This window comes from Solanum dulcamara, chromosome 12 (genome assembly GCF_947179165.1).
Source record: "Solanum dulcamara chromosome 12, daSolDulc1.2, whole genome shotgun sequence".
NCBI classification, from domain to species: domain Eukaryota; kingdom Viridiplantae; phylum Streptophyta; class Magnoliopsida; order Solanales; family Solanaceae; genus Solanum; species Solanum dulcamara.
This window is the reverse complement of record NC_077248.1, coordinates 61,922,583-61,934,927: the sequence shown is the minus strand read 5'-3', so window position 1 is coordinate 61,934,927 and position 12,345 is coordinate 61,922,583. Positions and strand designations below refer to the sequence as shown.

General features: G+C 33.2%; 1 protein-coding gene across 3 annotated transcripts; it reads right to left on the bottom strand.

The window, feature by feature from the left end:
* Nucleotides 1-3,021: 3,021 nt before the first annotated feature.
* Nucleotides 3,022-9,560, bottom strand: LOC129876590 (GRF1-interacting factor 3-like). 3 transcript variants are annotated; one of them, XM_055952059.1, is made up of 4 exons: nucleotides 9,352-9,560; nucleotides 5,415-5,491; nucleotides 3,776-3,860; nucleotides 3,022-3,703 (listed from the first exon to the last, which is right to left on the bottom strand). In XM_055952059.1, the coding sequence occupies exons 1-4, from the start codon at nucleotides 9,427-9,429 to the stop codon at nucleotides 3,332-3,334; spliced, it is 612 nt and encodes a 203-aa protein (XP_055808034.1). In that variant the 5' UTR covers nucleotides 9,430-9,560; the 3' UTR covers nucleotides 3,022-3,331. The 3 variants fall into 3 exon arrangements, with proteins under 3 accessions (XP_055808034.1, XP_055808035.1, XP_055808036.1); XM_055952060.1 differs by having other exon boundaries at nucleotides 5,415-5,556; nucleotides 9,352-9,559; XM_055952061.1 differs by having other exon boundaries at nucleotides 5,415-5,536; nucleotides 9,352-9,559.
* Nucleotides 9,561-12,345: the final 2,785 nt, after the last annotated feature.

The window sequence follows — 12,345 nt, the reverse complement described above, 5'->3', positions numbered from 1 at the left end:
AGCTTTGCTTAGTTTTAGTTGTCCACTTGCTGAGTACCGTGTTGTTTGGTACTCACCCCTTGCTTCTACACTTGTGTAGGTTGTGAGCCCAGACCTGCTTGATCTCCTACTATTTTCTACTACATCCGAGGCTATCATTCCGAGTGTTGAGGTAGTTGTTACATCCATCTAGCGGACACCTCTTACTCTTTTATTATGTTTTAGTCTTATTCTAGAGACAAAGACATTGTGACTAAATTTTTTTTTATTACTTTGGTAATGTATTAGTGACTTGTACACGTGATAACCAATCTTGGGGGATTTTGAGGTTGTTTTAGGTGTTTTCGATTAAGTTAAATTTTGATTTATGTCTTTTTCTTCCGCATCTACTTTCCGTTGGGTATTAGGCTGACTTATATCGGTGGATAGAGATGAGTGCTATCACACCCGTATTTGGATCGTGACAGTATGTGTGCTAAAACCAACCAAGTAAGAAAGCAAACAACAAGTGAGTGAGAAATAAGAGAGAGTTGCTAGAGTGTGAATTATTGTGTGTAAGAATTACAAAATATAAGTGAGTTTTTACTTTGCAATAATAAAATTCAAATGGTGAGAAATCAATTGTGTCCGTCACAGAAAAATACTCAACATTATTCACACATTTCTTGTGTTAATATTTGTTGTTCACTTTGAAATGGATCATATACCTGAAAAATGATATTTTTAAAAGATTGATTATAAAATCAAACCTCTCAATAACACGCCAGCATAACACATTTAGGTGTTATTTTTCTTGAACAGTTATTACATTTGGTCGAGAAATATCATATTTTTATTGGTGATCACAATAGTGTAATCTGATCCATTTTTGCCATTTTAAACGTGACGGACAATAGTAGTGTAATGATTGAAGACGAAAACTTGATTAATAAGGATCTATACTATATTAAAATTTTAATATACTTTTTCTTCTGACTAATGAAAGAGCAGCAACACATTTTAGCTGTTGGATTCCATATTAGTTTATTATTTATATTTATGCCGATTTTCTGCTAGATATTGTCTTGATTTTTAAAATAAATAAAGTACAAAGTGATTAAGTCATGTAATAAAATAGTGGTTGATGACTCAAAGATAAAGATGATTAATATAGTATTCAAAAATCATAGTGTACAAAAAGCAACCTCGTTGGAGGTCCTTGCAATCAATCTTATCTTAAGAAGACGTGTATATATATATATGAAAATTTGTGTCAATACGAGCTTAATATGTATTACTCTTTTAGTTTTAATTTATGTGACACAACTGAAATATGAAGAGTTATTAAAAAAAAAATTATGATCTTTTAAATATTTTAAGTTGTTAATTATTGACAATTTATGGTATTTTTTATATAATTTTCAAATAATATATATTACTCTCTATGTCCTAATTTATGTGGCACATACGGAACTTTAAGAGTCAACCAAAATTTTTAAATATTTTTCAACTATTTGAAGTTGTTAATTATTGTGATTTATAGTGTTTTTATGTTATTTTCAAATTATATATGTTATTTTTTCTGTCTCAATTTATGTGGCACAAATATAATTTCGAGAATTAATCAATTTTTTATGCTTTTAAAATTTAAATATTTTAAGTCGTTAATTATCGCAATTCATAGGATTATTTTTATATAAGTTTTCAAATATCCAAAAGACTTAAAAAAATCAAAACAGAAAAATTATGAAAATTACATAAATGCTCTTAGCTATAAGCAGACATGTCTACTAAGAGGGACATGTTTCTAGACTTCTCTATATAGTAGTAATCTTCAAAAAAGTTTCTCCTGTGTGCACATTCATAGAATTATAGTCCGACGTTAAAAATGGATTAAAAAAATAATTGAAATTACATCTCACAAAAAATAAACTAAACACCATAATTAGACCAAAAATAGCAAAATTAGTTTTGACAAATTTAAAGGATTAAAAGTGTTTAGTGATATATTTAAGGGACTATTTTAAACTTATTCTTTTTATTTTTTATTTTCTCTAAAAATAAAAATAACTATCACTGCGTACTTCAAAAGGAATAGTTTTTCTTCATTCCAAATTATGACATTTTTTATTTTAAAATGATTTGACACCAGGAAGGTAATATTATTATTATATAATTAACTTTGATAATTATGTTAGAATTTAAATTAATTTAATTGGTTAAACTTTAAACTTTTTTGTCTCTTGAGTTTATAAAAAGGGAAAGAGAGACATCTTCCCTCGTAAATTATTCCCAATTATTTGATTAGTTTAATTTTAAAGTAAAATAAGACATGTATATCACATTCCATGATACTGACTGATTTTAAAATTATATGAAAGAGGCTGTAGTGGAACATTAATTAATTATCTTAATTGCATTGTTTTAACGGTTTAAACAAGTTGAATTTCTAGAAACTCGGAGTAGAGAATAATATATGATTGGTACATTTTCCCCATTAATTAATGTCCCATTTCATAACTTGTGTTAAATGTCAAAGTTGTCTGTATTTAATTAAAAAAAAAATACTTTGTGACTAAAATACATTAATAAATCAATGTACAATTAAGGAAGGTGAGATGTATCATCAATATTCACCACTAATGATGTCAAATTGTCAATATAGAAGGAAATTCAAAAAAAATAATCTTGAACATCCATTTTAACACAAAAAAAAGTATTTCCCGTGGTAAGATAGAGCAACAACAACATGAAGCCCCTCCACCCTATCTGTACAAATGGGCTATAATTCTACAAGTGAAGTTTGGAGAGAATAGTATGTACACTAAATTACCCCCATCTTGACAAATAGAAGAGTTGTTTAGCCTTGATTCAAGGAAAAACATATCAAAGCAGTTTGATGCGTGCTTTCACTATATGAGGGAGCTTATTGCTAATAAGACTCGCACTATTCGACACGATCCTTCCCACGATCAATTGGCTGATGTATTCATCAAGCAAGTGACACAATTACGCCATCAATTTCTTCTCTCAAAATTATTGCTCTGTCATACTCCACATCAATTTGAGAGGGGACGTTAGCGTATGAGCTAACAGTCCATATTGAAATATTGTATTAATTAGCTAGATATTTTGTAGCACAAATATAGACATAATTAGCTAGTTACAACAGTATTCATAGCCAACACTAAGAACAATGCTGATCTATGCTATTACAGAATTACAAGCACTGGGATATATAACTCAACAAGCTTTCTTCCTCTTAACTACAAGTTACAACAAAGGTCAACTCGAAAGAGAAACAGAAACACTAGTTCTAAACCTACTATCAACTGCCCTTAGTGGACATATCGGACATTATTTAAGAGGTCCATCACTTGGGTTCTTCCGAACCTTGGACAGTCGCGGAGCTAGCTTGACCATCAGCACCCGAAGGCTCAATTTCAGAGTTGTCTTGTTTGTTTCCTCCACGTGCATCACCAGCGCCTGAAGTTGTAAGCTGGCTACTATGACTTGCAGCACTGAGAGTGGAGTGCATTCCACTGTTGGCACCTCCAAGTTGCATACGTTGCTGCTGTCTCTGTAGTTGTTGATGTTGATGCTGCTGCTGATCCTGTAGTTGCTGCGGGTTGTTAAACTGCAGTGGCATCTGTGAAGTAAACATACCCTGTTGTTGAGTCATGGCGGCAGCCTGAGGGTGCTGCATGTAAAATCCTCCTTGTTGCATTGCATGATGAGGAGACATCTGCACGTCATGACAAACACTATAAAATAAGTACACATAAGTAGTAAATAAACTAAGCTAGTCGTCACTCACTTGCGTTGGAATAGGTGGTGATTGTGGTTGAGCATCAGCAATTGCGGCCAAGTACATCAAGTTCTTCTGAAGTTTAGCCTGGTACCTAGATCATCAGGATGTCAAGCTAAATTATCGGTACAGGAAACACCAAATGGGAACTCGATTTAGCACTTCCATTGATTGTGTTAAGGAACAAGACAAATGTATCTCATAATGAAATATGAATATGAAGGCCACCGACCATTATCGTGTATGACATAAAAAGGCTAATCATATTTTAACTCCAGCGAACTTGGTCAATATTCAGATATAAAACAATAAACATGATCTAGCATGCTGCATGCCATTTATGAAGAGTTAAAATGTAGAAACTTTAGTTTGTTTATGACAACTGTGAAAGTTGATTGTTGCACTATTACATTTATTCTCTCAAATAATGTTAAACACAATTAATCGATAATTATAAGTTCACACTAATGTAACATATCTGATCAATACTTGTAATTCTGATTAAATCTCTGCAAGTTTATCACCTATTTCTGTATTCAATTAATTAACTACACCTCAAGCCCAAACTAATTGAAGCCAAACATGAGATGTTTCCGTAATTTTCTTGAGCTAGAATCTGCTGCTTTAGCTTGAGCCACAGCAATCATCTATGTTCCCCTTAGCCAGTGCATACTGTACTGGCAAATCTGTAAATCATCCCAGAATAAATTATTTTACGCTCTAAGACTGTTTGCACTCAAGTAGGGTAAAAAACTCATGCCTTCACCTCATGTAAAGACGTGCCTATCTTCTCCCGCACTCCTCCTAACAGCTCGGTCATCTACGAAAGGTAAGGTCTCACTTCTGCTCTAAGCTCTCCCTACCAAAAAGCTTCCCCCTTTTTTCCTTTCCTCCATTGCTACAAAGGGCGTCAACTGCATTGCAAGCATCTGATCCCTCAATACATCTCTCTTTCTTGAGGTGTACTGGGGCAAAGGGCGTCAAATGCATTACAAGCATCCAATCCCCCAAGCTCTACAGAGGCTTTAAGTGCAAAAAACATAATTGAGGCATATTCTTGAGGTGAAGAAAATAGCATGTATGTAAATGTGTACATGTGTTAACGGTTAAAAAAATAACTATAATACAAAATATCAATTACGGACTATGATTCATAAAAAGTACATCCATTAGCTCAAAACAAACACTCACCTTACTAATCAGCATAGCATTTCTCACCTCAGTCCTTTTGCAATTGCAGACTCATCCTTTAATTTTCACAATGCATCTTGCCTAAATCTATCACTCAATCTTTCTACATACATTTTGTCTTGACGACATACTCCAAACCTAATAAAGCCTTCAAACTCAATAACTACACCAAAGCGAAGACCGACATCTGGGTACAAACACGCAAATTGGGCCTCAAGCAATTTTGTCCAAAGTGCATCTAGTGGTTGTCGTCCATGCTCATTTAAATTCTATATATCACTTAAACTAGCTCTAAAACTAGTTGTGGAACTTCAACACGACATCTCAAAATCTTGTCTTTAGTACATGATATCATAATTGTGACATGTCAATGCGTAAAACCAAATGAACATACAAGTCCAAGTACCAAAGGGGATCAGAGCATAGAGAAGAGCTGAATGAGAATGTCATTACTTACTGTGCACATTCAGCTAGTTTCCCAAGATTTTGATGGTCCAATATGGCCAAAATCAATGTCTTGTTCTCGTCCAGGTACTGCATCACATAACAAAACCCATTTTACCACAAGAATCCTGACACCTGAAAATATAAAGAAATACCTGAGGTGGCCGCAAAACCACTCAGCCAAGTGAGTATTTATTCATTCAAAGTAGTTGAGTCATAAACATAACTGTGAACCATTCACCTACGATTATGATAAGATTAAGTACAGAGTCCATAAATAAAATTTGTAATAAGAAGTATGTTTCATTCTCCTAGTTAAATGTCGAAAATAATATTTGGAAATTGTCAAAAGATTTTTTATCAAATGTTAAACCCTATTCAAATATTTTTTTACTACTTGTGTTATCCAATCAACAAACATGATCATGCTGTCCATTTCAAAAATTAATTCTTGCAAAAAGGTCCAGTTGGAACATGGGTTGACTCCTAATTGTTAGAGAAATTATTCCAAGCTCTTCAGTAATCATAATCATAACCACCTCTTTCAAAGTTTTGTGAGAAAGGGTTTTCTGAAGTTCAAAGCTTAATGCACAGAAAAATAAACTAACTCATGTTTAATCTATAGATTACTATAAGCGTCAACATATTAATGAATTCAAATAGATATACGTAAAAGATATCCCTAACTGTCAAAATGTTTCAAAAAGATTTAGGACTCCCCAATTAAGCGTTCAACTAATCCACAATTATTACAGCAGTACTTAGCCACCTCATAATATGTTCACAGTGACAGGATATTGTTGAGAAAACAAAATAGGGGTGTATTAGAAGTATCATGTATTCACAAACTCTTATATCTTTGTAAACAAACAAAGAAGAAATCAAATCTGTCATTATTTGGGTCATCCAAACCTACACAAATGTTGAAATCTACGAAACTTAAACGACGAGTTACAATCAAGATAGAGACGGTGGTTCTTAACAACTTATTTTTATTTGAGTAGTGTCTTATCATAATGTGTTTTACATCTTTCTATATTTATGTTGCATAATGGTACAAGACCACCTAGAGGCCTATTGCATGTTATGTGATGGTACCGGGACACCCGGACCTCATATGTGTTCATCTAATGATTTATGGTTGAAATGTTGGTTTGCTTGAAATTGGGTTGTCTAGTCTTGGTCATGAGTTCCTAAATTTGGGGTGTGATACAAAGACTAACCCTAGCTGTCAGAGGGATCATAAACAGTTGAGATCATATGGTATTGCCAACTTTACCCTTTTTCTTTATTGGGGAGGGAAGGGGTGGGGGAGCGCCATTGACCATTGATCTATCCCAAGTAAACCCAGCTATGTGCAAGTCCAATACTTCTGAATAAAGTAATTTCAACTTTTTAATGAACTGCTGTGAACTCTTCAATGGTATTTATTTTTGCAGCAAAAGTATATCTACTTTTACTAGAAATTGAAACTAAGCTTTTGTTTCCAGAAAGTGTAATTTTAGAAGCCACAGAAACACCAAAGAAATCCAAGATCATGAGTTAGGAAATAAAGTTACAGCAATAAAACATCACACCAGAATGTGCTTTGATGGGCTGACATAGTAGCTTACAAGTTACAATGGTGTCTTATAAACTATTTTTAAGTCAAAGTACATTCCCCGCTAATACCTTAACGGTTGAGCTAAAGGGAAAAGGGATAAATACCTCCCTAGACTTATCTAAGATTTTCCGTTACAAACTTATATTTTGCAGGAGTCCTATCACCCCTTTTAACTTTATGATGTGAAAGAATTACCACCAATAAGAGTTGATGTGGCATAAGTCGTGTATACACCTCCATCAAGCATGTGAGAGACAAAATGAACCCCAAAAATATAGCCTCCTAAAACGTCACATGTCCAAACGATAAGATTTTTCAATTCGTTTTTTTTTTCAAAATCCCCCTTGTCCTCAAATCAGAAATAACCAACGTAACAACTTCCCTTCTTCGGTTCTTCCTCTTCATTTTCCACCATTAGTTACAACAATAGCATACCCAATGAAATCCCACAAGTGGGTCCTGGGGAGTGTGGTGTGAATGCAGCCTTATCCGTAATTTGTGAAGGTAGTGAGGTTGTTTTCAATAGACCCTCGGCTCAAGTAACGCATATCAACAATCAAGTATGTAAAGCAAATACATCAATGAAAATTCATACTAAATAAACAACTGAGGAGAGAACAACAAGAAGTAACAAGTAACGGTAATCGAAGCAAAGGAAACTGAGAAATAACAGTAGACGTAAAATCGAAGAATAAGCTAGTAGGAGAGTAATACTAACAATGCTGATAAAGAAACTAGACAACACTCACTTCCTATTACCCCTCTACACTAATCCTCACCTCCATAGCTTCCTTTTTAGGGTCATGTCCTCAATAAGCTGTAGGCGTGCCATGTTCTGTCTAATCACCTCTCTCAAATGCTTCTCCGACGTACTGTACATCACCTCGTACCCATCAAAACCAATCCCTCACACCTCCTCACTAGAGCATTTATGCATATCTTCTTCACATACCCGAACCATCTCAATCCCGCCTCTCTCAACTTGTCCACCACGAAAGTCACTCTCACCTTATATAGGATATACTCGTCCTAATCCTATCTCTCCTAGTATTCTCATATATCCATCTCAACATCCTACTATTACTTGCATCTACCAGACGTGCGAATTCTTGACTGGCCAATGCTCTAACCAGGGGCAGAGCCACCCTCAGACAAGGGGTGTCAAGCAACACCCCTTTGTCGAAAAATTACATTGTATATATAGGTCAAAATTTAATTTAATGAATATATATATAAGTCTAGACACCTCTTGACTCAAGTTGAAACTTTAGTTTAGTAGTAAAGGGTTGTAAAAATTGCTTGAGGTTGTGAGTTCTATCCCTGATAACATATATTTTTTTGCTTTATATTTTGACACCCCTTTATAAAAATTCTGGCTTCGCCACTAGCTCTAACCACCAGCTTATCACACAAGACAGCGGATCTAAACCCTCGTTTTATCCACCCGCTCCACTATGATGTGAAACATCCTCATCAATCTCCCAATTTCATTGGATTATTGACCCAAAATATTGTAGTTTTGGTGATGAAAAGAACCATTGAGGAGGAAAACCCAAAACTCGGGGATTGTTTACCCACGTCGCCACTTGAAAAGACAGAAGTTTTTTGCAATTATAAGGAACTAAGCAATTAAATTCAGCCACAAGAAAATGGCGGAGGAGGAGCTGGCACATAAGGACTTCGGTGATGGAGAAACCAATAAGGCATGGGATTCTTTTTACAGCAAAGAAAAGATATGGTAATACAAGCGAGGAAGAAAAGAGATGAGAGGGTGGTGTTTGCATCTATCAACACCGTGGTTTTGCGAATTGTTGCTGTGATGGTGAAAGGTACTGTGTGATGGAGCGGCTGAGGTATATGGTAGGTTTTGGTTGACTTTGTTAATGATGCGTTTGTATATTTTATTCCTACTCTGTAAAATTCCATCATAGCTACCATCTTTCATAAACTTCACTATCACAAAAAAGCTCAGGTCACACAGAAAATTACACCACTCATCCCTTGTCTTCTCCATTACCAATAAACCCCTTTCTTTCCGCTAGAACACCCAATAATACATTTGATCCTTTCCAGAATCCCACCTATGGAATTACGAGTATGTTGCTGTTGTTGTTTTGTCCATAGAAATAAGGAATACATCCAACCCCACCACCCACTCCCTTATTTGAAAAGATAAAACAACAAAATTACTATGCTATTACCATGTAGAGACAACTAAAGTAGTAATCTTTATCCGTTTGAAAGACAAAACAATATTAGCTACTATTAAATTGGACTATTTTCTGAATTTAAGTAACTCAGAACACAGTGAAGCCAAAAAAAAAGAAGACGATGATACTAATAATACCTTTTGAATCTGGTCAGTAGTGATATTAGGAGAAGGAAAAGAAGGCATCATTGGAATCATGGGTGATGGTTGCTGCATCCTTTATATACTGCTTAATTATGACTCTTTAAGAAACCCTAGCTTCTAAATTGAACAACAAAAAGGGAAAATCCCCAAATTTTGAGAGTTGGATTAGGTGGAAGAGAAGGGTGCGTCGGGTTGTGGTTAGACCAAACGGGTGGGTAGATGCTTCTTGAAAGTTGCAAATTTTTAGAGCAAAAGGCACAATGTAATTCAGATTTACTTTAATTAAAAGTAATTATGCTTTTTTTTGATATGTTTGGTAGATCAAATAATTACTTTATAAAAGAAGAATTAGATGTAATTGAAGAAGAGTAATTACAATCTTCAATTTCCAAGGGAGGATAAAGAATTGGTATAATTATATAATTATATGAAGCTTTTTAAAATTTTTCTTTTATTTATATTTATATTTTTTTCATTTTAATTTATTTTTAAAATATATATATATTTTTAATATTTTTTAAATATACATTTTATATTTTTATTTATTTATATTTTATTTCATTCTCACTCTCAACCTTTACTTTTTCATTCCATGCAAATTTTCATATTATTTATTTATTTATTATTCTATTTCTTTTTTAAAAATCATTTTGTTAGTATTCTAATTTTTAAATTCATATTTATGTACGTTGTGTTAAAATTTGATATGAGAGCATTATGTTAAATTTTTTGTTTTGAATTTAGGATTTATGCCATATTTTTAATTTTATTTGTTTTAGTACTATTGACTTGATATTTCACATTGCAAAACATTTATTTTTTAGTTAAACTTGATAGATTATTTTTTTGTCAAATATTTTAATAATTTTATGACATTATATTTATAATATTAATATTTTTGTCAAACACACATTTCATGATGTTCATAAAAATCTTATACTTTTAGTTTATTTGATTAAATTATTTAAAATATACTAATTTAAAAAATATAAATAAATTGTTTTTTATAATATTAGTTAAGAATATGTGTTTGTTAATTAATATTTAATTTAATATTATTTATAAAGTTCCTTATTTATCTAATATAAATTTTAAATTTAAAAAATTAACATTTATTTTTAAAATTTAATATAACTTTGTAATTACACTTGTGCAATCAAACAAAATAATTGTAATTACACAGTAATTACACTGTGGCAAACAAACAGATCATCGTAATTATTAAACCATATAATTACTAGACTAGTAATTACTACCCTGATAGTTTTACCAATTCCAATTACTAGGTGGCTTTCCAAACAAACTCAGGTATATCACACCAAATTCCATTGTAATCCATTTTGGAAATGTAAAGAAATTTGGGTGCCTCGGTTTAAAACAAAAGGAAATTAGGTTTTAAAATACATATTTAAATTATTATTTTTAGAATTTCATATTTGATCTATTTTGAGTGTGACAAATATACTTTGAGTTATCATTAGTTAGTTTGAGAAATTGTCACGACCCAAGTCTAAGGCCTAGACGTGACACGGCGAATGACACACTCGGAGGTACCTCACCCAAATCTCTTAGCATTCATTAAGCATTTCATTGGTAATGATAAACAAATCAAGCGGAAAACAAAAAGGATGTAGGGACTAAGGGGCTTCACATTTAATAAGAGTCAAAGACAACATAACATCTTTTTGTATGTCCAACCATACCTTCTACATTAAAGACTTAGCGGGAGCTAAGACATGTCCCTAGCTCACCCTCAAAATAAGTGTCAAGAAATGCCTTAATAAAAGTCTTAATGTTCTGCATAACATAAGCTTAGAATAAAAGGAATGTTGTTCCCGAACCATGGGAACTCCCCACAAGCAATCTTCAAAACTAATCCGAGCTAGCCACATGGAGGAGGTCGAGAAGCGACGTCGGTTCCTACATAGTGATATCATGTAGGCAAAATAATATGCATTAGTACTTTAAATGTACTAAGTATGTGAGTATGCTATAAAATGAAAAACATAAGAGAGACATGAGTAAGCAATATGCATAAGTGAATGCATGCATTAGACATCATCATATGAAACCTTAAAACATTCATTTTGTGGGGAAGTGACCATAACCGACATTTAAGATCATGCGAGCTATTATATGGAATCCAACATAACCCCTTATGTTGGCACGGAGAGACTACTTGCCAGGTAGAATTCCATTCAGTTTACATTCAATTATTTAACATTTGGTGGATACAAAGGTCTAACCGACAAGGGCTCCTATGGTGGCACATAGTTAATGCAATATTAGACTTTTTAAGAACCCCTTAGGTCGAGTCTCCATCTACATGCTACATTCGGTGCTAGGTCAAATCCCACGGAATAACGTTTGAACATCAATATAGCAACTTTAACATTAAAACATCAATCGATGGAATAGATCATTAAAACCTTTGGTTTATGATATCATCATGGCTGTCATGCCCTATTTACCGTTCTACTAATGAACCTTGATTTATAAGAAAATTAGGTCTACAATCAGTAATGGTATTTCGGGTACCATGCTAATCGGACCTTCCTTTTTGGAAAAACGTTCAGAAGCATTGACGGACTATAGGGATGTCATACATGTCATATAATAACCTTAAACATTTCATTTGATTCAATGTGAGAATTGTCCTTTCATATTTAAACCTTACTTTGGCTAAGAAGTCCTTTTATCGATCAATCATTTCATAAAGACTCCGCTTCATAAACATTTACTTCATGACATTCATTGGAGTCAAACTTCATTTCAACTTTACTTTATCATAGGAAACTAGGTGGGTTCAAAGCAATCAACTTTCAAATCATTTAAATCAATGCTAGCATGCATGAGAGTGAAATAATTTATCATTTGAACATCTTAAAACAACCCACCAATATAATTTAAAACTACTTTCAAGCCTTCATAGAAGGACCTTGATAAATCATCAATTTCATGTAAATAAGAATCACCATAAGTCAACAT

Excerpts from the sequence above, each read along its gene's own strand:
- LOC129876590 (XM_055952059.1), bottom strand. The coding sequence starts at position 9,429 with ATGCAGCAACCATCACCCATGATTCCAATGATGCCTTCTTTTCCTTCT. Across the intron at positions 5,492-9,351 it reads CTACTGACCAGATTCAAAAG|TACCTGGACGAGAACAAGAC; the intron begins GTATTATTAGTA and ends TATGTGATGCAG. Across the intron at positions 3,704-3,775 it reads CACCACCTATTCCAACGCAA|ATGTCTCCTCATCATGCAAT; the intron begins GTGAGTGACGAC and ends CATGACGTGCAG.